Source organism: Protopterus annectens, chromosome 7.part0 (genome assembly GCF_019279795.1).
Source record: "Protopterus annectens isolate FY-2018-M chromosome 7.part0, PAN1.0, whole genome shotgun sequence".
NCBI lineage: Eukaryota > Metazoa > Chordata > Ceratodontiformes > Protopteridae > Protopterus > Protopterus annectens.
Genome location: NC_056739.1, coordinates 475,986,578 through 476,013,194, shown reverse-complemented (window position 1 = coordinate 476,013,194; position 26,617 = coordinate 475,986,578). Strand labels below are relative to the sequence as shown.

The 26,617-nt window shown below is 41.3% G+C and overlaps 1 protein-coding gene across 1 annotated transcript in view; it reads left to right on the top strand.

The window, feature by feature from the left end:
• The first annotated feature begins 11,480 nt into the window (after positions 1–11,480).
• LOC122805993 (extracellular calcium-sensing receptor-like) overlaps positions 11,481–26,617 on the top strand; it is a 193,064-nt gene continuing 177,927 nt past the window's right edge. Inside the window, exon 1 of the mRNA XM_044076234.1 lies at positions 11,481–11,542. Within this exon, the coding sequence (XP_043932169.1) occupies positions 11,481–11,542 (62 nt within the window). The remainder of the gene's footprint in view (positions 11,543–26,617) is intronic.

The window sequence follows — 26,617 nt, the reverse complement described above, 5'->3', positions numbered from 1 at the left end:
GACACATACCGATGCATCACGGCCATGGCGGCACCCAACATATACATATTAAAAGTTCCCCGTCTGTTTACACCCTACGGTGCGGCGTTTGGGAAATCGCGCTGTGTGTTATGTGCATTCACACTTTATACTGTTGTGCTGTACACCCGGTGATGTCATTGGGTGTGTCTGTGCAACCGTATCTGTGGATTATCTTCCGTGGTTTACTGTTGCAACTGCAACGCTGTTGCCTTTGCTGTTACATTGCCCTTGCCTGCATTGGCTTGCCTTTGCATCTTACCTTACTGTTTCTGCACGTTGCACCTACTATTGCCTGCAGTGCATCCTGCAGGCACATGGCATCTGTTGCACTTTGTCTGCCGCCGCCGTTATCCTACCTCTGTACTTGCCTGTGCTATTTTGGTTCTTTGCTCTTTGCATTTCAACTACATCCCCTACTATCTTTGCATTCCTATGCCTCCCCTTTCCCGTTTTGCAGGAGTCTGCATGCAGAGTTGTCGGCTGCCACCGTTTGCCCTTCCTACATTGATTGGTGTTGATTGCTCATTACGGCTCAAATTACACTGCTTCCGCATTTCCTCATATTCTCCGCATTACCTTCCTATATCCGTGTTTGTTGACGGGGAGGCCGTCACATGACTGGCTTGGGGTACGTAGTCATCCTCGTGCACATGCATCTGTGCGCGCATTATGTACTCTCAGCGCATCTATTTCCTCACACGCCGGTCCTGCTGCTGTGATGTGCATTGTACAGCCCATGTTTGCTGGCCTCCAATGTGCTTCCTCCTACAGTGGCACACCCCTCTGCGATTGACATGTATCCCATGTAGGCCACTCCTCGGTGTACTACCGCTATGCCGTTTGCTCCAGCCTTACACCGGCGCCGTTTTTGCAATTCACTATTATCTGCCTCATTTGCATGGCATTGACTGTTAATACATGGTTACGGCGCCGAACACTGCCGCCACTCCTTGACAACCCTTGCGCTGGTGTTGAAGCTTTACATACATACTATGGTGTGTGGTGGCTGTGCAGCTGATGTGTATTATACTGCTCTTTTAGGACATTGTCATATTATTTCATTGCTTTGCAACTTCTGTGCACATATCCGGGGGTTCTGCTGTGCTTTCTACGTACATACCATTTATGTCATTTTTTACATTTTGTGCATATTTTCTTTGGACATTCTCGGTGCCTTTCCCCATTGGCATATTGCACCTGTATGATACCTGACTTTGGCAGCCTTCCGTTACTCCTCGGTCATGTTTGGGTAAATGTAAACCGTTTTTTTTGGTTTACATTGCCGTGCCCTTACGCTACGCCTGCGCCACTTCGTGGATCGCTATTTCCCTTCATTTGCATGGTGCAATACCGCACACAGGGTGTTTAGCATACCTACGCCGGGGGCGGCGCAGGTCCGGCGCACGCCGGTAGTGCACGTGGAATTGATTCATACCTGAATCGCTCAGCAGCCATATTTGGCGTTATAACGCCAACGCTATGCGGGCGCCTGGCGCAAGGTTCATGAATCCCGGGGAAAGTCAGTAGCAAAGAATTTAAAGGAATTTAAATCAACTTCTCTGACAAAAATTATACCAGCAACATCCAAATAAATAATAAAATACAATAAAGTTGTTCTCACCATACATGTTCTACTAGCCAGCCAGAAGTTGTAATTTCTTTATGTTGCACGCGTGCAGTAGCTTCTGCTCACTATAGATCGCAGTCGCACCTCCTTTTAACAGTAAAAATAATTAAAAATTCTCTTACCAGTCAACTCTTCAACAAATCACAAACCAAGACAGGATCAGTTTGATATGCTCAGAATTTTCCTCTCTGCAGTATATGTAAATTTATAGCTGTCTAGGCCCCTTGTGGTGGCTAGAGCTTGCCTGTCCAAAACCTATCCCTTTCTCACAAGACTCACAACCAAAAGTGAAACTAAAGGTACAACAACAAAATATGAATCAAAGTAAAGCTTGTTAATAAGCAGTTTCTTCCTCTTACAAACAGTTAAAATAGTGATAACAAATGCAATATAAATTCAAATAAAACTGTTCTTACCAGTCAACTCCACAACAAATCACAAACCAAGACAGGATTGTTTTGATATGCTCAGAATTTTCCTCACTGCAGTCTTTGTAAATTTATAGCTGTCTAGGCCCCTTTTGGTGGCTAGAGCTTGCCTGTCCAAAACCTATCATTTTCTCACAACCAAAAGTGAAACTAAAGGTAAAACAACAAAATATGAATCAAAGTAAAGCTTGTTAATAAGCAGTATCTTCCTACCTACAAACAGTGAAAAATAGTGATAACAAATGCAATATAAATTCAAATAAAACTGCTCTTACCAGTCAACTCCACAACAAATCACAAACCAAGACAGGAGTGTTTTGATAAGCTCAGAATTTTCCTTGTTGCAGTCTGTGTAAATCTAATATGTGCAGCTGCTCTTTAAGTTAGTTGGGGAGGGCTCCATTTTTGTTTGTATTTGTTTGTGTGCATACATGTATAAATCTTTTTTAAAATATTAATGCAGCTTGTTTAACCAACTACATAATATAAAGTGTCACAATAACTTAATTACTTTAAATAATCTGTGTTTTTTTTTCATTTATATAATCTTAAATACTCAATTTAATGTCTTATTAATGTTAGAGCATCTATTACACTAACATCTACTAGTAAACATGGCACCCTTTTTTAGCTTTATTTTTCCCTTTTTTACCTCACTAAGCCATTTTTTACTCAAATAATGTTGTTTAAATTTGAGGTGAAGCTTTTCATTACCTCAAGATGACCCTCAAACTGTTTTTAAACTGCTGTGTTTTCCCTAAGGCTTCCATAAGGCTTTTGAAAACTGTTGGTCCATTCTGCTATGTTGCACCCTACAGGAAGTGTAGGGAACAGCACTGGAGATGCATCCTTAGCTTTAAACTTCCTAAGTAAAGCTAAAAACACTCAGACTGCTGCATTTAAGTATGTTAGATTCTTTGATTTATATAAAAAGTTATTTTTTTCAAGCTGTTTAGAAATTGGAAAAATGACAGTTTAAGATGATTACTAATTTAAATTAAAGCTAACAGAAACAAGTATACACCTAAATCAATCCAGACTTGGAAACATAAATATACACACAATTTAAAGTCTGTAGTAGTGTTTCCTGGTTATGTAATACTCGAAGACAGCAAACTATACAAGCTTTTGAGAACATTTTGTTATAACTGTGCCCTCAAGCTTCAGTGCTAAGGAAGTTCTATTAGACTGTAGATAAGTACAGAGTATTTGTACAGCAAAACCTGGTTAACAGCTTTTTCATATTGCTGCATAAGACTAGAGGATATACGTGGGTGTCATCCAATAAGAATTTTTACTAGAATGTGTTATAGCTCTGCTAATTGTTGACATTAAGGCTGGATTTCTTGGGGGAGAAAACTAGGAGTTTGGTTTTATTGGTGTTAAGGGCTAGGTGGTTTTGGGACATCCATGTTTCAATAGAAGTAAAGGCTTTTTGGGTAAGATGCTGCAGAACAGAGGGAGATTTGGAAAAGCAGAGGATGGTCAAATCATCAGCATATTGGATGACAGTACTTCTGGGTAAGGAATTATGAAAGTAATTAATGAATATGCTGAACAACAGGGGACCAAGACTAGAGTCTTGAGGGACCCCTGTGTTGGTGCTCATGAAAGGAGAGGAGGAGTGCTGCCATATGGTAGCCTGGTGTCTATTGCTGAGATAGCTTGTAAACCATTGTAGGGTAGGGGAACCTAGGTTAAGGTTGGATAGCTTAGTTAGTAGGAGGGAGTGGGAGATAGTGTCAAATGCCTTAAACAAATCTATAAAGAGATCAGAGACTAAGGAACCAGCATCACTGGCTCTATTTACTGTGTCTAAGAAGAAAATTAGGGCAGTGTTGGTGCTATGGCCTGGTCTAAAGCCGTGCTGAGTAGGAAAGAGCATTTGGTGGCTTATTAAGTGGCTTATGAGCTGAGTATGTATGCATTTCTCCAGAATTTTGGAGATAGGGGAAAGTATGGCAATAGGATGGAAGTTTGAGATGTCAGAATTAGAGCCCGCTTCGTGGAGAGGAAGGACAAAAGCATTTTTCCAGATTTCAGGTACACATGATTCTTGAATAGCTCTATTAAGGAGGATACTGACAGGATAAGCTATAGAAGGGGAAGCTAGTTGTAGGTATTCTGAAGGTAGGTTATCTGGGGCATTAGTACAGGGTTTTAGTTTATGGGGAAGTTTTTTGATGGTAGATGTTGGAATGGGTGATAATGAGAAGGTAGGTAGAGGGGTGGTGGTGCTGTTAGGTACAGAGGGTGTAGTGTGAGAGTTGGTGTTGATAGGTGGAAAGGTTGTGGTTAGTTTTGCAATGGCATCAATAAAGTAATTGTTAAAGAGTGAGGCTATATCAGTGGGAGTTTTTTCAAGGTCAGGGCAGGGGTTGCTTTTTCCCCTGGGTGGAGTAAGGAGTTTATAGCATGCCAGAAGGTTTTAGGGTTTTGTCTGTGTTGATTTTGGATGTTTTGGAAGTAGTCTTTTTTTATTTTTTATAAGTAAGTGTTTGGCTTGATTGCAAAGTTGCTTGTACTGTAAGAGGTTGGGTGACATTTTATTTTTATTCCAGGTTTTCCAGGCTTTATCTCTAGTGGCCATAATTTGCTTTGTGGACTTTATTAGCCAGATAGCATGTGTTGCTCTTATTCTCTTAAGCCTGAGTGGAGCTAAGCTTATTTATTATTTTGAGAAATGTAGAGTTAAAGAATTCTACTGCATCATTGAGAGGGAGAGTTTTTAATGGACTCCAGTTTGCGCTTAGAAGGATATTGTTGTGGGTATCAGGGGAGAAGTGGGATAAGTCTCTGGTGTAACGATATTGGTGTATATGTGATATAGAGGTGGGATTGCATATTATATATGCTGGTGAGTGGTCACTGATACAATCTGGTAGAGTGCCAGAGGAGGAGATTTTGTCAGGGTCAAAAACTAAGATCCAGTCCAAGATGGATCTATTGTTGTTTTTCTTATTGTGTCTGGTTATATTTCAGATTAGCTGAGTATATTTGTGTAGGTTGACACCTGTAGAGGGGTTCTTAGTGATATCTAGCCAATTGATGTTTGTGTCACCTAGGATTACAGTTTCATTATTTATGTTATTGGTTGTCCAAGCAGGAATTTCCTCTAAAATAGGAATGTTGTTGCCAGGGGGTATGTATAGGACTATGATACATAGGGATTTGCAGTTATTACGTTTTAGTAATGCGATTAAGAGTTCTGTGTTGGAAAAAGTTGGTATTAGTTTTGAGTAAGGAATGATTGCGTAGGTGTTCAGGAAAAGTAGTGCAATGCATCCACCTTTTTTGTGAAGCCTGTCACTTCTAAGGCAGGAGTGGTTAGGGAGTAGGAATTCAGAGTCCTTGATGCATGGTTTTAGCCATGTTTCAGTGATGGCAGTAAAGTCAGGCTTATACTGACTGACCCATGCATGCAGTTGTGGAATTTTATTTCTAATGCTCTGGGTGTTGATTGTGGTGAATTTAATAGCTTTTGTGGGGTTGGGGGAGTTGTTTATGTGGGAAGAAGGGCCAGGGTTGGGATGTATATCACTGGATAGGGTCAGGTCCCAGAAGGTAGGGGGAGTGTTTGTCGGAGATTTTTTGTTTGGCCTGTAAAATGTTCTTGATAAACTCTTGTTAGTTTGGTTAAGGTTGTGTTTATAGACTTGGTTGTAGGGGGTGATTTAGGAGGTAGAGGAGTATTAGTTTTTTTGTAAGATTAAGTCTGTGCTGTAAAGATATGAGCTGATTACTGAGTAGCTAGGGAGGGTTAGAGTATGACTAGCTATTGTAGGGGATCTTACGGGAGGTGGGATAGTCATGTGAAGAGCAGATAGTTTGAGAAGTAAGGAGAAGTATAGAGAGTGTGATAAGGATGATGTTGGTTAGGAGAGGCATTGTTGTACAGTTTTGTGGCAAGGGATGCAGTGAGAGAGTTTTTCAGGGTATATGGATGGTTTTAAGACAAATAGAATGGTATGGGATAGGATGACAGTACAGGAGGTGTATTGTAAGTAAAGGAAGAGAGGAAGATAGTGTAGGTTTTTTTATTTATTTTTTATTTTTATTTTTTTTTAAAGGTGGAGTAGAAGATGATAAATAGAGACTTTAGTAAGATATAATAGTAGTGGTTGTGTGGTAGTAGAAGTTGTGGTTGGCTAGGTGAGTTGGTGTGGTTAGATGGAGGGATTTGCTGGGAGTAAGGAGAGGGGAAGGGGTGGAGTATCTTTTAGATTTGTGGAGTTGTAGTAGGGTATGGATGGTCATGTGACTGTGAGGTGGTGATGTGTGGTTGGATGTAGAAGAGGTAGGAGGGGCAAGGCTAGATAAAAATGTGATTTATAAGGGGGTGTGTGGGAATGGGGGTAGGGTAGGGGAGCAGAGAGATCCTGAGAGTAGCGAGAGCGAATGGAGCGGGGCTGGCCCAGCTGAGAAAGTGGCGCAAAATTTGAAAAAAAAATCAGGTAAAATAGAATGCTAGAATACAGGTAAGTAGACAGGTTTTCAGACACTTTTTTAAACAATAGCTTTGATTTACTTTTTTTTATGCTTTTTTTTTTAAACACGACAGGCTGCAGGTAAGGAGCAGAAATGCAGGAGGCTGAGTGCATCTTTTCTATCTGGGGAATTGTGCGAGAGATAAGAGAGAGAGGTTACAAAGTAATTGTTTCTTTTTTCAGGTAAATGTGTTTTGAAATCACGTGCTTCAAGTGCGCTTGTTCTATGCTGCCATCTAGTGGCCTCACAAAGTAAACTAAAGCTTGGAAAGGCTAGGTGTAGGGCAGATGGCAGGGGAAAGGGAAAGGAATAAAAAGAAATGCTACAGGGCTAGAAGCAAGCTGGGGGATGAGATCACAAGTGTGCAAGTCACTAACAATGAGGAATTAACTTTAACATTGTATCAGGATACAGATTCAAGTCTTTTTAAGAAGACACCCACACTGTGTTTAATGGAACTGTCTCTGCTTGGAGTCCTCATATAGGGAGGTCAGGTGGAGCAATAGGAGTTGGCGTCCACACAGTTCATGAATAAAACAGATGGAGGGACAGCTGCAAGTGTTAGACACACTGTGGTAATGACTGTGTTTAATGGAACTTTCTCCACTTGGAGTCCTGATATAGGGAGGTCAGGCAGAGCAATAGGAGTTGGCATCCACACAATTCATGAATAAAACAGATGGAGGGCCAGCTGCAAGTGTTAGACACACTGTGGTAATGACTGTGTTTAATGGAACTGTCTCCGCTTGGAGTCCTGATATAGGGAGGTAAGTTACTTACTTAATATACTAATATATGTGTGTTTGTCCTTTTTTCCTCACTACATTTTAATAACTTAGTGGAAACTATTCAGCCAATTGTATGTTTACAGTACAAGTATCTTTACTAGTACATTTTCAAGCTGATAGGTATGTTCATGATGTTTTGAGAAAGCAGTTGGATTGATTTTATCTCATTTTTCAAACCGGGAATTTTTTTTAATTCCATGTATGTGTTGGGAAATTACATTATGTATTTCTCTATATTTTAATATGATTATTTTGTTGTTTCTTTCTGCACTTAAGCCTGATTATAATATACTTCACATCATATTCACAGTCATGATTCTGGCAAACATGTCACTTAAACAAATCAAAGTTTGGCAGTCTCAACTTTTCGTTGAATGCTTTGAGATAATAGCATTGGTTATTACTGACCATTGGAGAAATTACTACTATAACTCACCATGTCTTTGTCTTTAGCTTCACTTAATATAAATGGCATCAGTAATTCAAAGAAGAGGTCAAACCTTTTGAGATACCTTAACGTAAACAAACCACAAATAGTATTCCTACAGGAAATACATTTTAAAAATACAGAAAAGGATGTTTGAAAATCAAAGAGTTATATGATACTAGCTCATGCTTCAGTTAAGTCTAAAATGAGAGGGGTAATGGTCCTATGGAAGCATAACATTATCTGCCCTCAAATATTATATAAGCATGAGGACCCCGAGGGACTACTAGCTATCATTATCCTAAAATTCAATCATAGAATTTGGACGCTTGCTAACCTTTACTGGTTTACAGGACTGTGTGCTTCAGCTGATAAATAACATTGTGATCTTAGTTATCATATATCAAAGGGGAATCTGATTCTAGGGGTGATTTTAATTTCTTATTAGATAAGTCATCCACTTAGACTAATATCCACTGCTAAAATTCTTAGGAAATGGATAAATTCTCATAATCTGTATGATACATATAACTCTAAAAATAACAAATCACTCTGTAATACATACACTGATCATAGCTTTAAAACTCAAACCAGAAGTGCTAAAGTCCTTATCTGCAATGATTTAAAATTAAAGCTTACATCCTTTAGTATCCTTCCTTGTCCTTTATCAGACTATGATTGTTTTATGTTAGATATACAAATAGACTTCACAAAACTAAATCCAATTATTAGAATTCCTGCCTATATCACCAAACTAAACCATGGTTATTATCAGAATTAAACTTCTTCTAAGAGACAAATAATAACTCTGAAACAAACATTATTATGGTCTGGGATGCCCTAAAAGCATATATTTATGGTAAAACTATAGTCTGGTAAAAGAAGAAACTTAAGGAATGGGAAACAAACTACAAAACCTACAATCTCAATTAACCTTCCTGAGATCTAAGTCATCACAATTAAACTCAAATAATAAAAAAGAAATAGATGCAGTAAACAATAAATATCTAGAAATTTTGGCACACAAAACAAACTTAGCACTAGAAAAAAATTAAACTCTTATGCTATTACTCCCAAACACATGCATAATTTGTCATTAAGAGCAAAATTACACTCCAAGGCAAATGATATCTTAAAATTATTATATGTAGGTACTAATAAGACAGTCTCTGATATCGGAGATATATTAGACACCTTTAGATATCATTTCACCAAACATTATAACTCTGATAATATAATCAAAAATGGTACAGCCCAATAATTAATCACTGTAAATTTGAATTCCATCCCAGAAAATCTTAGTACAACTTTCAAGAAATGAAAAACTCTAAATGAAATCAAAAATTAAATCAAAAACCTTAAATTTAACAATGCCCCTGGTATAGATGGCATAATAGTAGAGATTTATAAGGTTTTCCATATTCAATTATATCTTTACTTCATAAGATCCTAGTTGAAATACAAACTAAAAATTTGATCCCTCCTTTTTGTAACTACTCCTTGATTACCCCATTCTTAAATCTGACAAAGACTTGCATCTATGTTAATTGTATAGACCAATTTCCTTATTAAATAATGACTTCAAAATATTTATGTCTATATTTGTGGACAAAATAAAGGTTCCTCTTTCACATTTAGTTCATAATGACCAAACAGGGTTTATTCATAAAAGGCACACTCATGATAATATCAAATGAATATTAACATTAATAGAATTCTTAAACAAAGACAATGAAAAACTCTTGTTGGTGAATCTAGACATAGAAAAAGCATTTGACTCTGTAAACTGGGATTTTTTGTTTGAAACACTAAAAGCATTCTAGTTTCCAATATCTTTCATCTCCATGATAAAAGCTATTTATAAAGATAATTTGGCATAAGTCAAATTAGGCCCCTTCACTTCAAAGTACACCCGCATAACCAAAGGCACCAAACGATGTTGCCGTTTATCCACAATATTATTTGCCCTTGTCATAGAAATATTAGTGTCATCAATAAGAAATAATCAAGAAATCCAAGGCATTAATCTGCTTATCTTGCCCAAGTCAACTCAAGAATTATTAGAACTAGACACAATAATAAATAATGTTCAAACAATTTCAGGCCTCCACTTTAATAAGCAAAAATCTAAACATATTATTCTTAATGAGAAAGGGAAATCTCAGCTAGTTAACAGAAGCATTACTGGAGAACAGATTAATACAGTAAACTATTTAGGGATAATCTTATGCAAAAACTTGGAAAAAACAAGAGAAACAAATTATAAAAGCATAATATATTTAGTAAATACACACATAAGTAGCTGGATCAATGTGTTTTTTTTTTATTTGAGGACAGACTGCAATTGTTAAAAATGACTCTACTTCCAAAAAAATGTATATATTGCTTTGGATCTAGACACCCATCCTGGGAATAATTATATTAAACTCATAAATAAAACTTTATTAAACTTCTTATGGTACCCAAACAAAAATAGAATTGCGTATATGCATCATATTAGATATTGGGGTGGTGGTGGTTTTAAGATTCCCTAACTTGGAAACATATATCAAAGCATCATTACTTAAATGCACATTAAATTAGAGTGACTCAAATTATAACTCAAATTGGAAAGATTTCCATATAGCTATAATACAGAATAAAAACTCATTGTCATGTAAAAGTCCTTCCAAACATCCCTCCAATAAGTACTGGTTTCTTCTTAGTCGCACTGTTCAATATAATGTGACAAAACCCACACAATTAACTATCTAAATAACATTATTAACAACTTTAGACAAATGATATACTCAAATGCAAGTATCAAATCCTGGTTTGACCTAATAATCCCCTTTAAAATCACAAAAAAACTTCCCAGATAAACTTGACATTAACATCTTTAATGAATGGGAAACTAAAAATTTTATTTGTTGGAAACAATGTATTAAAGACTTGGAAACGTTACAATTTCAGCAAATTATGAAAGACTATGGGGGTGATTCAATAAACCTACACGGAGTGATTCTGTGTATAGGAATAATGCCATGGACCAAACACGACATCAGGAGGCCAAGCTATCCAGGAAACAAGGCTGAGGGCATGCACGAGCCTCCCAGCACTGTCCAGACATAGAGGCAACTGCATAATGCATATCACCCCATTTGCTGGTGAAAACCATGCAAAAGAGGTGAATTTGCAATCCAGGAAGCAGACAGGCATCCATGTCTAAAGAAGAAATGTATGCGTTTAGTAACTGTGTACTGGAATGTAAAAATAAAAAAGGGGCTGTGACAACTCAAGTAAAAGCATATATTAGGTGCAGTAGGCATGCCAATGGCCAAAACTATGGCCACTGTCAATTAAAACTGATGCAATTAATGAGAAATCAAAGTTTTTTTTAACACATATGACAGTTTTAAGCAGTGCGCAGTAATGCTCAAACATTATAGATCGTAAAATTAAAATAGCAAAAATATGAGATATAAAGCTATATTGAAGTTCCCCATTATACTGGCTAATAGGCAGAGTTATACCATGGCTGGTTATAGTGGTTGCTAAGGACATAGGCTCTGGTGTAGTGCAGTAACTAGGGTATACACAATTAGGTGTATGTAAATGATCTAAGTTTACTGAATACCAAAATGGGCCACCATGTCTGCAGGTACCTAACTGTGTAGGGGCTATAACATGGTAGTGTAGGCAGAAGAGGCAGCTGACATGAAATGGAGGTGTTTCATGGTTTGTGTAATCACATTGGAGCTCAGCGTCTCCTGATTGTGGTCAGGTAAGCACAGCTAAGCAGGGGGGAGGGGGTGTCTGAGGCTGTAAAGCTATGCTTAGCTGGTTAAAGAAATGCTGAGCATGTTCATGCATGGAGAGGGGGCTTTTCTGCTCAGCAATGTTTACACTAGCTCCACAGGTTTGTGTGGAGTGCTGCTTGGCTTAGAAGTGGAGGAAATTGATAAAAAAAGGAAATAGCTGACAAAAGGCAATCAACTATAAATGACTAATAAGCCCTCTGCCACTAACAGTAGGCCATTCAAACTCCTCAGTAATGTAGCTGGCAGGTGGAATATATCATAGTCAGCCAATCACACAGGCTGCATCTGCAGTACACCAGTATAAAGTATGCAGACACCCTTCAATCTGATTTTCCCACATACTCTGCACCATTGGAGTGCACACTTGGGAATTTTAACTGACAAAATGATAGGGGCTGCTGCTGCTTTGCTACATGTCTACAGGCTGAAAGCATTGATGAGGATGATGCTGACAACTGGCCCAGACAGAGGAGGAGAAGAATGTTCAGACCCAGGGTAGTCTTTCAGAGGCTACATGAGCTGGAGATAGTAGAGTGCTATGGGGTGGACGGGCATACTATAGCAACTCTCTGAGCTCTGCTGTCCTCACTTCAGACCCAGAGCCAACAGAGGGGAACCCATCCCAGTGGAAACAAAGGTATGTGTAGCCTTAAGAAAACTAGCTACAGGTACTTTCCAAAGACCTACTGGGGACATCATGGGGAACTCACAAGCATCTGCATCAAGGATACACCAGCAGTTCCTGGATGTCATGCTAACACATGGCAGTGAGCACATTTATTTCCCCAACACACCCCTGAGGACAGGACCACCAATATGCATCTCTTCCACCATGTAGCACACTATACAGAGGTACTGGGTGCCATGGACTACACTCATGTGCACATCAAAGCACCACCTTGTGAGGAGGGTGGCGTCTATGTCAACTGCAAGGGCTATCACTCCATCAACTGCCATGACATGTGTAATGCTCAGGGCATTATCAATGTGTGTGCTGGCAGCTCTGCCAGTTATCACAACTCCCACATCTGGCATGCCTCATAGCCGTACCAGGCATTTGACAGGGGGGACATCCCATACGGCCATCTAGTGGGGGATGCTGGTTACACACTGGAACCATGGATGATGACACCCATCAGAAATACACACACACCCACTGAAGAATGTCATAATGTAGCACATGCACAAACTAGGAACATTGTAGAGCATGTGTTTGGGCTGCTCAAGTTACGGTTCCACTGTCTTGACATATCTGGTGGAGGCCTGCAGTGCTATCTAGCCACATGTGCACATAGTTCATAATATCTGCCATGCTACACAATATGATCCTGTGGAAATATTGCGGCAGGAACATCACAGTGAAGGGGACACAGCCCCCCACCATTGCCAAGGTCCCCACAGGCACAGTGTGACTTGGAGGAGGAAACCCCTCAGCTTGTCCCTGTAACCAGAAGTAGGCATGCCCAGTATGCCCTGGCCTTGGCAAAGTGGTAACACATAATACATACACTGCACCCTAGGGACCCAGGGACTGACACCTCACTCCAGTTTGCACACACAGTAAAAAGGATGCCACGCACATCACACAACCTGTACCTTACCATACCATGTATAGGCAGTATACTGCATGCATCAGACAGAGTTAGCCCTGAAGACTGTCCTCACAACTGCTGCAGATACAAGGTAAGTTACTCTTCTTAACAACAAGCAGTAGACTGTAGTAGCATATCTATGGTATTGCTGCATGTATGCAAGGGAATGGGGTGGGCTACCAAGATAGCAGCAGATAACTGACGCTATGTGGGACACAGGAAATGTTTGCCAAACACTGACTGCCACAGAGTATGAAGTAGTCCCCAAGGTGCCCAAACTCGAGGCAGTATATGTGGGGGACTAAGAAACTGTGGGTCACAGATCACATGCATGGATTTCCATGTTGGAGTCCCATATGCACCTCTCAGAATCTCACAGCAAGTCATCTGTACAAAGCCATAAAGAAATGTGTGGCAAAGGCCAACAAATAGGGACAGTGATGAAATTAGAACATGTCTTGCTGTTGCATTAAGTCTCTGAAGGCTAAGAAGTCTGAAACTCAAATGTCTGTCATTACTTTCTAACTTCGATCTTTAATAATATGCCAGTATTTTCTAAGACAACTACAATACTATGCTAAATGGACCCAAAATATGAAGAAAACATCTTAACAGTCTGCAGAAATTTACACAATTGACAGGTATGCCCCCGTCCCCCCAACACACCCATGTTCCCATAGAAATGCAGTAACATTTATGTTTGTAGGGTAATAGCAGCAGACCACACATTCCACAGCTGTCCCAATTAACTTGCTAACTTGTTTCATGTCCACTATATGCAGGTGCCAATGTACTATGTCTGCGCATGGTTAATACTGTCAGGAAGTAGACAGCACTTACTGCTGAATGTTGTGGCTTAGCGGTCTAAGTACAGTACTGTGGTTGACAGGGTCTGTGGTCTGAGACTGGCCATTCCAACTCTTTTGCATTTCAGCTACACCTATGGTAGGAGTTGTACACACTGGTCAGAACTCAATATTTGTTACTGCAGGAAAGCTGGACAATGGAGGGACAAGGGGCCACACATATGGACAGTACACAGCTCAGAGTAACCTATACAATACCTACTAGAACAACAGGTTGTGACAAGTCAGTGTAGTGCCAGGTTATAAATTGCTACCATGTGACTGTCTCAGTACTGACAACAAGTCAGTGGGCACCATACTTAGCCCTGGAATGACAGGGTGTCACAGAATGTATGCACATATGCCTCACATATCTGTTCTTCTCCTCATAACATTGCATTTGCCTGCCAGACTATGTACAAAACAATAAAGGTTGATGTGAAACATCAATGAGAGACAGTTGAGAAGCAGAAGTCATACTCATAAGAAAATGCAACCTAATACAAAACCATTCTACCAACTGTCTACGCTTGGAACAGCAATAGTAACACCCTGTCCCCATGTCTGAGCCTGTGTCTGACTGTTATATATGGGCCTGCCCAGACATCAGTCTGTAAGAGAAGGTAGCCTAATAATAACACTGCAACACACACCATCTGAAGAACACAGCAGATGTACGGGTGCAATGATGGACAATCTGCTAAACAGGTGAGGAGGGTAGAGTCTACGTCAACCGCAAGGGCTATCACTCCATCAACTGCCAGGTCATGTGCAATGCCCAGGGCATTATTATCAATGTATGTGCTGGCAGCCATGGCAGTTAACATGACTACCACATATGCTATGCTTCACAGCTGTACCAGGAATTTGCCAGGGGGGACATCCTGTACGGCTATCTAGTGGGGGATGCTGGTTATGCACTGGAGCCATGGATGATGACAACCATCAGAAATGCACACACACACACTGAATAATTCCATAATGAGGCACACACACAAACTAGGAACAATATAGATCATGTGTTTGGGATGCTCCAGTCACAGTTCCGCTGCCTTGACATATCTGGTGCAGGTCTGCAGTACTCCCAAGCCACATGTGCACACATGTTCAAAGTATCTGCCATGCTACACAATATGATCCTGTAAAAATAGTTGTAGCAGGAACATCACAGGGAAGTGGGATACAGCCCCCATCATTGCCAAGGTCCCCACAGGCACGGGGGGACTCAGAGGATGAACCCCCTCAGCCTCTCCCCATAGGCAAATGTAAGCATGCCCAGTAGGCCCTGGCTTTGGCAAAGTGACAACACATAGCACACACACTGACATCCTAAGGGCCCAGGGACTGACACCTCACTCCAACTGACATAAACATAGTAAGATGGATGCCAGCCACATCACACCACCTATACCTTACCATGTGTAGGCCATGTACTGCCTGCATCCGACAGAGTGAGCCCTGAAGCATTGTCCTTTCAACTGCTGCTGGCACAAGGTAAGTCACTCTTATTAACAATAAATGAATGGGGTAATAGACTGTGGTAGCATATGTATGATATTGCTGCATGTATGCCTGGGAATGATGTGGTTTACCAGGATAGCAGCAGGCAATGGACAGCTATGTAGGACAACAGGTGCTCTCACCCAAATACTGGCTGACTCACAATATGCAGTGGGCCCTAAGCCAGCAAAATCCACTGCACTATGTGAGGGACTTACAAACAGTGGGGTCAAAGGAGAAATGCATGGACGTCAATGTTGGAGTCCCATACATAGCTCTAATCCTCTTACAGCATGAAATCTGCACAAACCAATAAAGAAATGTGGGGTAAAGGCCCAAAAAAGGGACAAGTTGTAAATATTACACTTACAAACATATAAACTTGACAGAATAACAGCTGTTGCAGTAGAATTAATTCTCTGAAGTCAGGAAGACTGAAACTCAGGTGTCTGTCATTGCTTTCTAACTTCAGTCTAATGTATTCACCATTATTTGCCACTCAACCACAATTTCATGAAAAATGGGCCCAAATTATGCGCTAAACATTTGCACAGTCTGTGAAGATGTGTACACTTGAGAGGCATGCCCCCCCCCCCAACATACCTCTGTTCACATAGAAATGCAGTAACATTTATGTCTGTAAGGTCATATCAGCAGGCCACACATTGCCAGAGCTCTCACAATCAACTTGATAACTTGTTCCATTTCTGCAATATGCAGGGGTCATTATGCTATGTATGTTTGTGGTTAATAGTATCAGCAAGTAGGCAGCACTTACTGGTGGTTATTGTGGCTTAGTGGTCTAAGAACAGTATTGTAGTTATTAGGGAGCATGGTTTGAGACTGGACACAGAAACTGTTTTGCATGTGAGCTACGCTAATGGTAGGAGTTGTACACACTGGCCAGAACTCAATATTTGTTACTGCAGGAAAGCTGGACAATGGAGGGACAGGGAGGCCACACATATGGACAGTACACAGGTCTGAGTAACCCTCACAGTGCTAACTACAACAGCAAGTTGTGATAAGTCAGTCAAGTGCCAGGATATAAAGGCTGCCATGTCAATATGTCAGGACTGACAACAAGTCAGTGGGCACCATCCATACCCATGGAATGACAGGGTGTCACAGAATGTCCACACGTATGCCTCATATATCTGTTCTGCTTGTCATAACATTGCATTTGCCTGACAAACTATGTGCAAACCAATAAAGGTTGATGTGAAAACAGCAATGACAGACAGTAGAAATGCAGATGTCATACCCATAAGTAAATGCAAGCTAATACAAAACCATTCTACCAACTATGTACATTTGCAATATCAATATTAAGAGCCTGCCCCTATGTCTGGACCTGTGTCTGACTGTTATATATGGGCCTGTCCAGATGTCCATCAGTAAGAGTCTGAGAGCAATGGCCAACCTGTAGCTGTACAATAACAGTGCAACACAAACTGTCTGAGGACCACAGACGATGTATGGGGCACAATGATGGACAACCTGCTAAACAGGTGCAGTCAGAGTTGTGAGGTCTGTAACGCTGTGTGTGATGTTATGATTTCTACTCCACTCACATCATAACTACAAATACATAACAGCAACTGTAGACAAATGCTGTGACTGCACTACAGAAAGACAAAGAGACACATATAAGGGGAAGGGAAACCACTGGCCAGACAAACATAGAATGTGCACACTAGAACAATTTCTGCTGTAACATAGTTCCCTGCAGTGTATGGGGTCAGCAAACAAATGTCTGTCAGTGCTCCCTCACATTACTGTATACTGACCTGCCACTCACATACCAGGAAATCACAGTGCTAGCTAGAATATAGCACACATATTATGGAAAACACTGCTCAGTCCAATGCACGGTGTATCCACACCAGCATATGACTCAGTTACTAAGGATAGCACACAGCTGGGAGATTCCTCACACAGTATATCACTGAGGTGCTGGACTGTTTACACAGGTCCATCAGCCAATCAGCTTTAGCACACAAAATCCTGGCCCAGACTGCAACTACCTCTGGAGTGGAGTCAAACGTTTACTACTGAAGACTGGGCATGCTCCTACACTTAGAGAATTACAGCCCATGTATAAACCCACATATATACAACTCTGTTTTCCAGATATGTCTTCACATACATACAGCTATGTACACCTTAACTGTATCTCCCTACCCACATCAGACAGGATTACCCACAGCTATCTGGAGGTGGCACATATGTGATATACCTGCAACTGTTGAGTGTGATAGGCATACATATACATAGGTAACATATAAAAATATATCAATTATAGACAGGCAGAGACTGGGGGAGAGAGCGACAGTGACAGACACAAAGAGAGAGAGAGACACAGACAGACAGACAGAGAGGCATAGAGAGAGACACCCTGAAAGGTATAGAGTGAAGTCCTCATGCAGACAGTTGCACAACAATTGTAACCACTGGCATGTGCCAGTATGAAGGTGACCTCCATTATGTAATAGTAGTGAGATAGGGGTTGTAATCTCACCTCACCTACCATGTGTGTGTGTGTGTGTGTGTGTGTGTGTGTGTTTCTAGGTTAAAGCATTATGAGGCCTTTTCCATCCAGAAAACCTCCCATTTCCTTACTTTACAAGGCTTGCTGATGTCATCCACCTTAGAAGTATCTTTGGACAGTCTTCAGCCCTATAAGCTCCATGGTGCATGCAATAAATGTGCAACACTATAGTACATATAACTAGATAGGTAGGGGTTCTGACTTCAGCAATGGTAACTGTGTGTGGGTGTTTGTAGGTTAAAGTATTTTGAGACCTTTTCCACCCAGTAAATTTCCCGTTGCCCTACTTTACAAGGCCGGCTGATGTCATTCACCTTAGAAGTACCCTTGGACACTCCTTAGTCATATAAGCTCCATGGTCCACACAATAAATATGTAGTACTATAGTACATATAACTAGATAGGTAGGGGGTCAAATCTCAATACTGGAAACTGATTTTGTGTGTGTGTGTGTGTGTGTGTGTGTGTGTGTGTGTGTGTGTGTGTGTGTGTGTATGTGTGTTGGTTATACCATTTTGAGGCCTATTCCACCCTGGTGACTCCGAGGCCTATTCCACCCTGGTTACTCCCCCCATTGCATTATTTTACAGGGCCTGTTCATGTCATCTACCTTAGATCCACTGTTGGAGACTGTCTAGGCATATAAGCTATGTGGTGCATGCAATAAGTAGGCAGCACTATAGTACATACAACTAGGTAGGTAGGGTTTTGAATCTGAATACAGCCAACTATACTACTGTATATGTTTGTGTGTGAAGCATATCTCCTGTATGCATATGTTGGTTATACCATTTTAAGGCCTGTTGACACCATCCCCATGGCATTACTTTAAAGAGCCTGTTGCTGTCATCCATCTTAGATCAACCATGTCAAACTCTACAGACCATACCATTCATATCTACAAATGTATACAAAATATCCAGATGTTTGCAACATATATTTGGTCCATGTCTTATAACAATGGGGTATTATGACAAATCACTGGCAAATATGTGACAGTTGCCATACTGACAGACATGTCAGCTTCAGACATCATACCTGTCTGAAACATCATCCTGATGCAAGATCTGCTACCCTATCACTTGTCTAGGTTTGTAAGACCAATATGTGAGAACAGTCCCTATTTTGTGTGGTTTATCCCACCATTCATGAAGGCATTTCCAATATCAATTGGTGTATGAGGTTGTGAGTTATGTCCCTGTCATATAATCTCCGTGGTGCATGCAATATGTACATAGCACTATGGCTCATACAAGTAGATAGGTAGGTGTTCTAATCTGACTGTTGCCAACTGTCTGAGTGCATGTGTGTCTGTATACAAATCCCCTGTGGCTGTTTTGCTTGTGTGTATGTGATGGTTATACCATTTTGTGTGGCTGTTCCATCCTGTTAACTCCCCCATTGCCAACCTAGGCAGGGACCTTACAGATGTCATCCACCTTAGAAGTACAGTTACACAGTTTCTAACACAAAGACACTGTGGCGCATGCACATGTCAGTCTGTATTGTACATAACAAGATAGGTAGGTGTTCTAATCGGACAAGCGTCAACTCTGTGTGCTTGCGTGTTTCAATGCATATTCCCAGTCAGCTGTGTGTGTGTGTGTGTGTGTGTGTGTGTGTGTGTGTGTGTGTGTGTGTGTGTGTCTGTGTGTGTGTGTTTTTGTGTGTGTGTGTGTGTGTGTGTGTGTGTGTGTGTGTGTGTGTGTGTGTGTGTGTGTGTGTGTGTGTGTTTGTGATGGCTTTACCATGTTAAGGACCTATGAAACCCCAATTGGCAATCCTAAAAAACCCTGCAATTGTCACTCACCTGAATAGTAGTGGCAGACACTGCAACATTATACTAGCGGTGTGGTGCTTGCCTTTTAAATACATACATATATATATATATATATATATATATATATATATATATATATATATATATATAGCAGTATCGTATGTAAAACTATGCAGGTCCAGGTTCTACTGTCAACACTGGCAGGTTATGAGTGTATGCATGTGTGTATGTATGTATATCCTCTTGCAGCAGTCTAACTATGTTACAGCCACCAGCATACGTCTCAAACCCTCACAGACAGACATCTAGATAAAGCCATATGGACCAGTGGGCCAAAGGCCAAACACTGAGCACAAGCTTCACATATTGCTGTGGCACTCATGGAAAGTAAGTACCAGAACAGACTGTGCATCTGAATGCACTTTCCAAAGGGTATGTGTTGTTACATGACAATATCCGTCATTAATCTGTAATACTAATCTGTCAGGCTTTTCCAACAAGTTGCCAGAAAACCACAGTGTTATGACAAATGGAAACAAAATATGTGGCAAACATCAGGACATTCTGCAGACATATGTAGAGGTCAGAGGTATGGCCACCATCTGTACCACCCTGCAAGTTGCAGTCCATGTTTGGCAAGGTGTGACCTTTGATGACAACTGAAACAATACATAGGTTTTGAGAGTGTAGGACAACAAACAGCTCATAAAGTTGTCTACTAATTGCATAGAGCAGTTATTGCACATCAGAAGCACCTTCATGTTATGACAAAGAGCATAAACTAAGGTAATGTCATGCAAAGAAGGTGTCATAGCATACCAAAGGAAGTCCTGCATGTTGCACTTGCCATGGGTATGGTATATCCTGCCACCTGTCATGTTACTACAAGACGTGTCCTATGGTTCACATTTGATAAGGTGGCAACCACAATCTGTGTCACCTATGTGTGTGCAATATGTAGACATGTGAAAGCCATGTGACTACCTGCTGCATCCAATGACTCACATGTAAACTGTAAGTATTGTGCAGTCTTTCATTGAGTCACAAACTGTTGTTAACACACTGCAATGGGCCACACAGTGGGTATGGAATGGTGCCAAGGTCCTGACCTCATGCTGAATACAGAAACATTGTCAGCATACCATACAGCAGGGACATGACCCCAGTAATCCCCACGTCAGAACCAACCCCATAAACACACAGACTGTGATGACAGACTTGGGTAGTCAGGATGCCAACAATGTTGCAGTCAGGCAGCAAGTAGTGGCAGTGGTCAGAAAATACTTGTATGTGGTTCACCACATAGGTAAAGGGACTGCATCCAGGCAAATGGTGGACAGTACCTCTGAATAGTCCACAGTCACTACAACAATATATTAGCAGCATGGCCGATCTGCTATGCACCTATGCAGACATCTGCAGAAACTGTAAAGGTTATGTTAACACCCACAAAGGTCAACATCAGTTCCATACAAACAGCCTATAATCAGTACTGCTCTACTGGTTACCAGTCAGGTTGTCCAAAGGTGTCTGTGGCATACCTAGATGGCAATGTTGTGCTCAGTCCTTCAACAGCTGCCCCATATATGAGAAAATAATTCTATGCACATTACCGGTATGAGAGGTCTGCATCACATATGATATAGCAAAAACACATGTTGGAGAGTCAGGTTTGGCTCCCAGAGGCTACCCTGTGTCAGGACTACACTCCCCAAACATGTCAAACACACTACCATGTTACCGTCATCAACTGCATCAAGATTGACTGAATGGGACAAACATCTGCCCCTGGGGTTCAACCTGTGTCCATCAATGCCAGGAGCAACAGGTGCTGATCAATGATTTTGTTGGGGATAAAGTAATCGCTAGGCTTGTTAGGGACCCAGAGCCAGTATGGGGATAAAGTAATGGCTATCCTTGTAAGAGACACAGGGCCAGTACTATAGTAACCTCTTCTGTATCTATAAACCAGTGATCCTACGGAACACACAGGTAACATGTACGAAGGCTAGTTGGCTGTGTCAAAGGTATGCATGCAAGGTTATGCTGTCTGCCCCCATTGTCCCTCACACATTGTTGCATGCATATGCACCTAGGTAAACATGCACATATACAGCCGTACCTTGGTGATGAAAGTCTGTGTTTCCACTCCATCATACTCAGCTTCAGTAATGGCAGCAGCTCCCCATGACATACAGACACAGACACCTGGAACAGAAACAGAATAAGGTCTGTGAGACAACAGTCAGTCAGCAGTACTAACAGTAGTAAAGCATCATGGCACAAAGGTACATGCACTTTGATGTGTACCCATGACAACTGGCAGCAGATAGCACCTTATAAAGCATAACAGTAGTACACACACACATACAGGTGGGGTGCCACAAAGGCATTATACAGATCACACCTTCTGACTGATGCCATGCATGACACACAATCAGACCACAACAGACACACTCTGGACAGGCCCTCAACAACATGCAATGCAGATACATCCAGTTAATGTTGCTACTATTATACACCTGTGAGATACATGAGTGGGAGTATGTGACGGACCTTCACCTAACACAGAATGTACTGCTGTATAGCACGGTGGCTACACCCACACAAAAGTATGTGCCAATATGTTACAGATCCTGCAAATAGGCTCCTGTGATGAACAATGTAATGCACTGCAGTGAACCCCACCACAAGTGAGCATGCACATATTTCAATATGGCTAAGCTTAACAGTTGTGTGCATGGAAAACTGGCTGCCCTTAACATGCCTGGGGTATAAGTGAGCCACAACATGACAGTTCCACACTCATCGGCTTTAGGCTGATGTTCCCCAGTCACACCAGAGGGACCTATGGAGTTGTGGGGGAGAGTTACTGTCAGCACATACACATGTGGCAGTGGTAGAGGATAATCTCTGCATTTATGAACATGTACACAACAAGCTGTGATACTACTCAGATTGCTGACTTTCACAATATGTGTGCACATGGGTGCATTACTAATCCCCACCCACAAATGCAGATTGACCTGCCATATGCATGCAGATAAGCAAAGGCAGCCACTATGAATGCTACAGTATTAATGTGATGCCCACTGAGGCCTTACCTGGACACTCGTTGGCTGTGGAATCTGTGCCTCCCACCTCCATGACATATGTAGTCATGGTTTCCTGGGAAGTGGTGTGTGAAGCGACTGACAAACAGTGAATTATGCACATTAATGGTCCTCATTGGGTGGAATGTGAAACATCAGAATTGGGGTGCCAATGAATGCTGTACTGGCAGTATTTTGCCGATACCCACACATAGACTGTGCTTATAGATAGCAGGGGTATGATGTGGGTGTTAGTGGTGGATAGTCCTGGCAAAAGTGGATGTGTATGGTCTGTACATAATGGTGACCAATGTATACAATCCTGTGTTGTACTCCCCTGTTCATGTCTTTCAGGTGGGCTGTACCAAAGATGGAACTTCCCATTCTCAGAAGTGGAGACCACTGCAATCATTGATGCCCTCAGACTCCATCACTGGGTACTGTTTGGAAGGAGCTGACATAACTCCTGCCCTGTGGCAGAAGTGGTAGCAAATGTCAACAATGTGGGCCACTGGGACAGGAGTTATGAACAGGTCTGATACTGTGCCACAGACCTCATACACACGGAATGCAGCTGTGGCCAGGGACTATGCTGGTACAGGTGGAAGGCCTGCTAATCAAGCACTACTCTCACCCACTGAGGAGTTCCTTGCAAACCTTGGTTCAGCCACCACTCCCCATACCTTTTAACATGTCTGCGTCAGAAGTACATATCTGTCTTATGTTTGTGTAGAACTGGAAGTCATAACACAGTTAAACATTTTTACCTTTTCAACCTAGTACTTATTTATGTTTCAAGACAGTACAAAAACGTCTAGCTGTAGACATGTATGTCTGCTTGCTGCACTGAAACTGAGATAACACATTCATAAAACACGTTCAGCTTATTTTCTTGATGTTTGGCAATTTATCTCTGTATGTTCGAGGCTTTGTGCATCTACTATTAATACATACATTTGCACAGTTAATACTTTATATACATTTCTGTTCTTTTCCACTACGGTACACTGTGGTTACACTCTTGAAGCTCAGTCATACCTCACAACCTCTTAGAGCAAGACAGCTGGGCAAAGGAACAAATAAAGGGAGGGGCAAGGGACAAAAATAGTGACACTTTTTAAAAATTGCCCTTACAAATGTAGACAGTTGATAGAGTAACATGTTTTGCATTCACATGACTTTTCTGAAGGATATGACAGCTAGCATTCAAATGCGTGCTATTACTTTATGACTTCGGTCTTTAATGATTTGCCAGTGATTTGACAGAAAAAAACACAACTGTATGAGATTATGACTAAAAATATGAGGCAGACATGTGGCCATTTTGCAAATATCTGGAAAGTTGAGAGGTATGAGCTCACTATATAACATACAGTTCAACACACATAACATATCTAGTTCTCTTACATTTGTAAGACAAGCATATGTATCATATTAATATTCATAAATGACATATGATTATTTACAACATCCCAGTTAGCTGGGCTCTCAGTGTCACAGTCAGTACCGCGCAACAGACAATCCAGTAGTAGTCATATGTAAGCTTACCCTTGCAGGGGTGACTCAGGGGCCAGAGCTGTGATCTATGTCAATTCAGACAGAACCATCAGAGATGGCCATAGGTACTGGACAGCTGACTAACAGTAATATGTCAGTCCAGTAAGTGTTGTTGAGATCTACTGTTTAAATTCTTGTTTCCCATGACTGCACCCCCCCATCTGCATTCAATTACATGCTTAATTGTATGACATACCTGGTATAGTGCTGAACTCCTTTGTCAGAAGAAATCCACTTGTAGTGTTGCAAAGAATCACAGTTTTCTTTCATGAAGAAAGTGTCAGACCTGTTTACCATAGGCAGCAGCTTACCTTTTGTAGGTAATGCTCATGAACAGGTGATGGCCTATGCACCAATCTGTCTTCCACATGCTAATTTCATGCAGAACAACTGAGTTGCCTTTTAAATAGCCAATGGCATCGTGACACAATGCTATAATTAAGGCCATCATGTGGGCCTTACCCCTTTTTATGGCTTGTGAGGAGGACATTATGAAGGTGTGGGTGCTACAGCATCACAGAGGGTAGGTGGAAATATTGTCTACTGTTTTGATTGATGTGTTATGTCCACAGTTTTGCATGCTATGTCTGGCCATTGTTAACAGACTTTCATTTTCTGTAGCAGTGTACTGTGTAAATGTGTGTTGAGGTGAGTAAGAAGACAAACAACTTCCTTTTTTATCTGACTGTGCATGCTGCTACAGTTGATGCTGGTCTATCAGCTGTGTATGTTTGTAGGGGATACTGTGACACTTGTTCCTTAAAACCTCAACATTCCCCCCCAACCCTTTATGTTTGGCTGTTGTGCGGATGCCCTGCTCTTGTTGTTTGGGAGCAATGTTAGGCCTGTAGCAGGAAGCTGGACATACTGATGTTTATGTAGCAGGCTGCAGTTGTTGCATTTTGGCCATGAGTCAGACTAGGGATTGTGAAGACACTGGGGGGAGAGCAAGCTGTTGCTGTCAGTAAGGGTGCAGTGTCAGCTGCTGTGTCACAGCATGGCCTGGTTGAGGGTACCCACAACAGGCCAAATGAGCATGTGCCTATGGTGCATATATTTCATAACAGAGCCATCCAGAGAGTGTTAGACAACATTTAGTACACATATTCATAATTTTGAAATGTGTCCCACCCTTCAGACCTTTAACGTGCTACTGTGGGTGGCAATGACTGCGATAGGAGCAACCAGTTTTGCTAAACATTGTAGGGCTCAATTAGTCCTATGTTGTATTGCCATGCATGTAGTTGTTGCGCCCCAGACTGGTCTGTGGGCCAGGATTGTAGGCATCTAGATGTGACAGATGGTAGAACTGTAACAGATGGAGCTACCAAGTCATTCTTATGGCAGGTGTATTTGTAAGACATGTGCATGCATGCAGTGTGTAACACAGGATTATTATGGGCATGTGTGTTCTGATGGGTATGACATGTGACACTGAGCTGCCTGTCATGCTTTTGTAACCCCAATCTGCACTGCCTTGCCAGTATGTGAGCACACAGAGTAGGTTTCATGAGGACCCTGCCATAGGTAGGGGGCACAACTGTGGGTATTCAGCAACAGTCTGCGTAGTTGTAAGCTCTACCTGATATTGGAGGCCTCCTGCATATCCAGCAGCATTTATTTGTTTGTGTACTGATTCTGTGTCTGCATCAGAGGTCCAAGTACACTGTGATTTGGGCCACTATGTATAGGAGTAGTGTGTGACTGACAATCAGGAAATGTTGGTAAAAACAGTTGCTGTATTCCAGAGGTCAGTTGGATTTCTAGTATGTTACTCTGTAGTTCAAATGGTTCTGGGTTCAAACTTTGGCAGTGATGTTTTTTCCCCAAAGTTACATTCCTGTAGTGCATGATATATTTACAAATGCATCTTTCCCTAAAGTTACATCCCTGTAGTGCATGATATATTTAGAAATGCATCAATAATTCCCCAGCACTGATCTGGTGTAGTGGTAAGTTACTGTGATGATACTTCAGAAGATCCTGGGTCCAAGATTTGGCAGACTGCACTGCATGATATGCTTACAAAAGCATTAACAGTTCTCACAGCTGATTTGGCTTAGTGGTGTATTACTCTGACCCTTGCTCATAGGGTCTTGGGATTTGAGACTGGGCATGGGT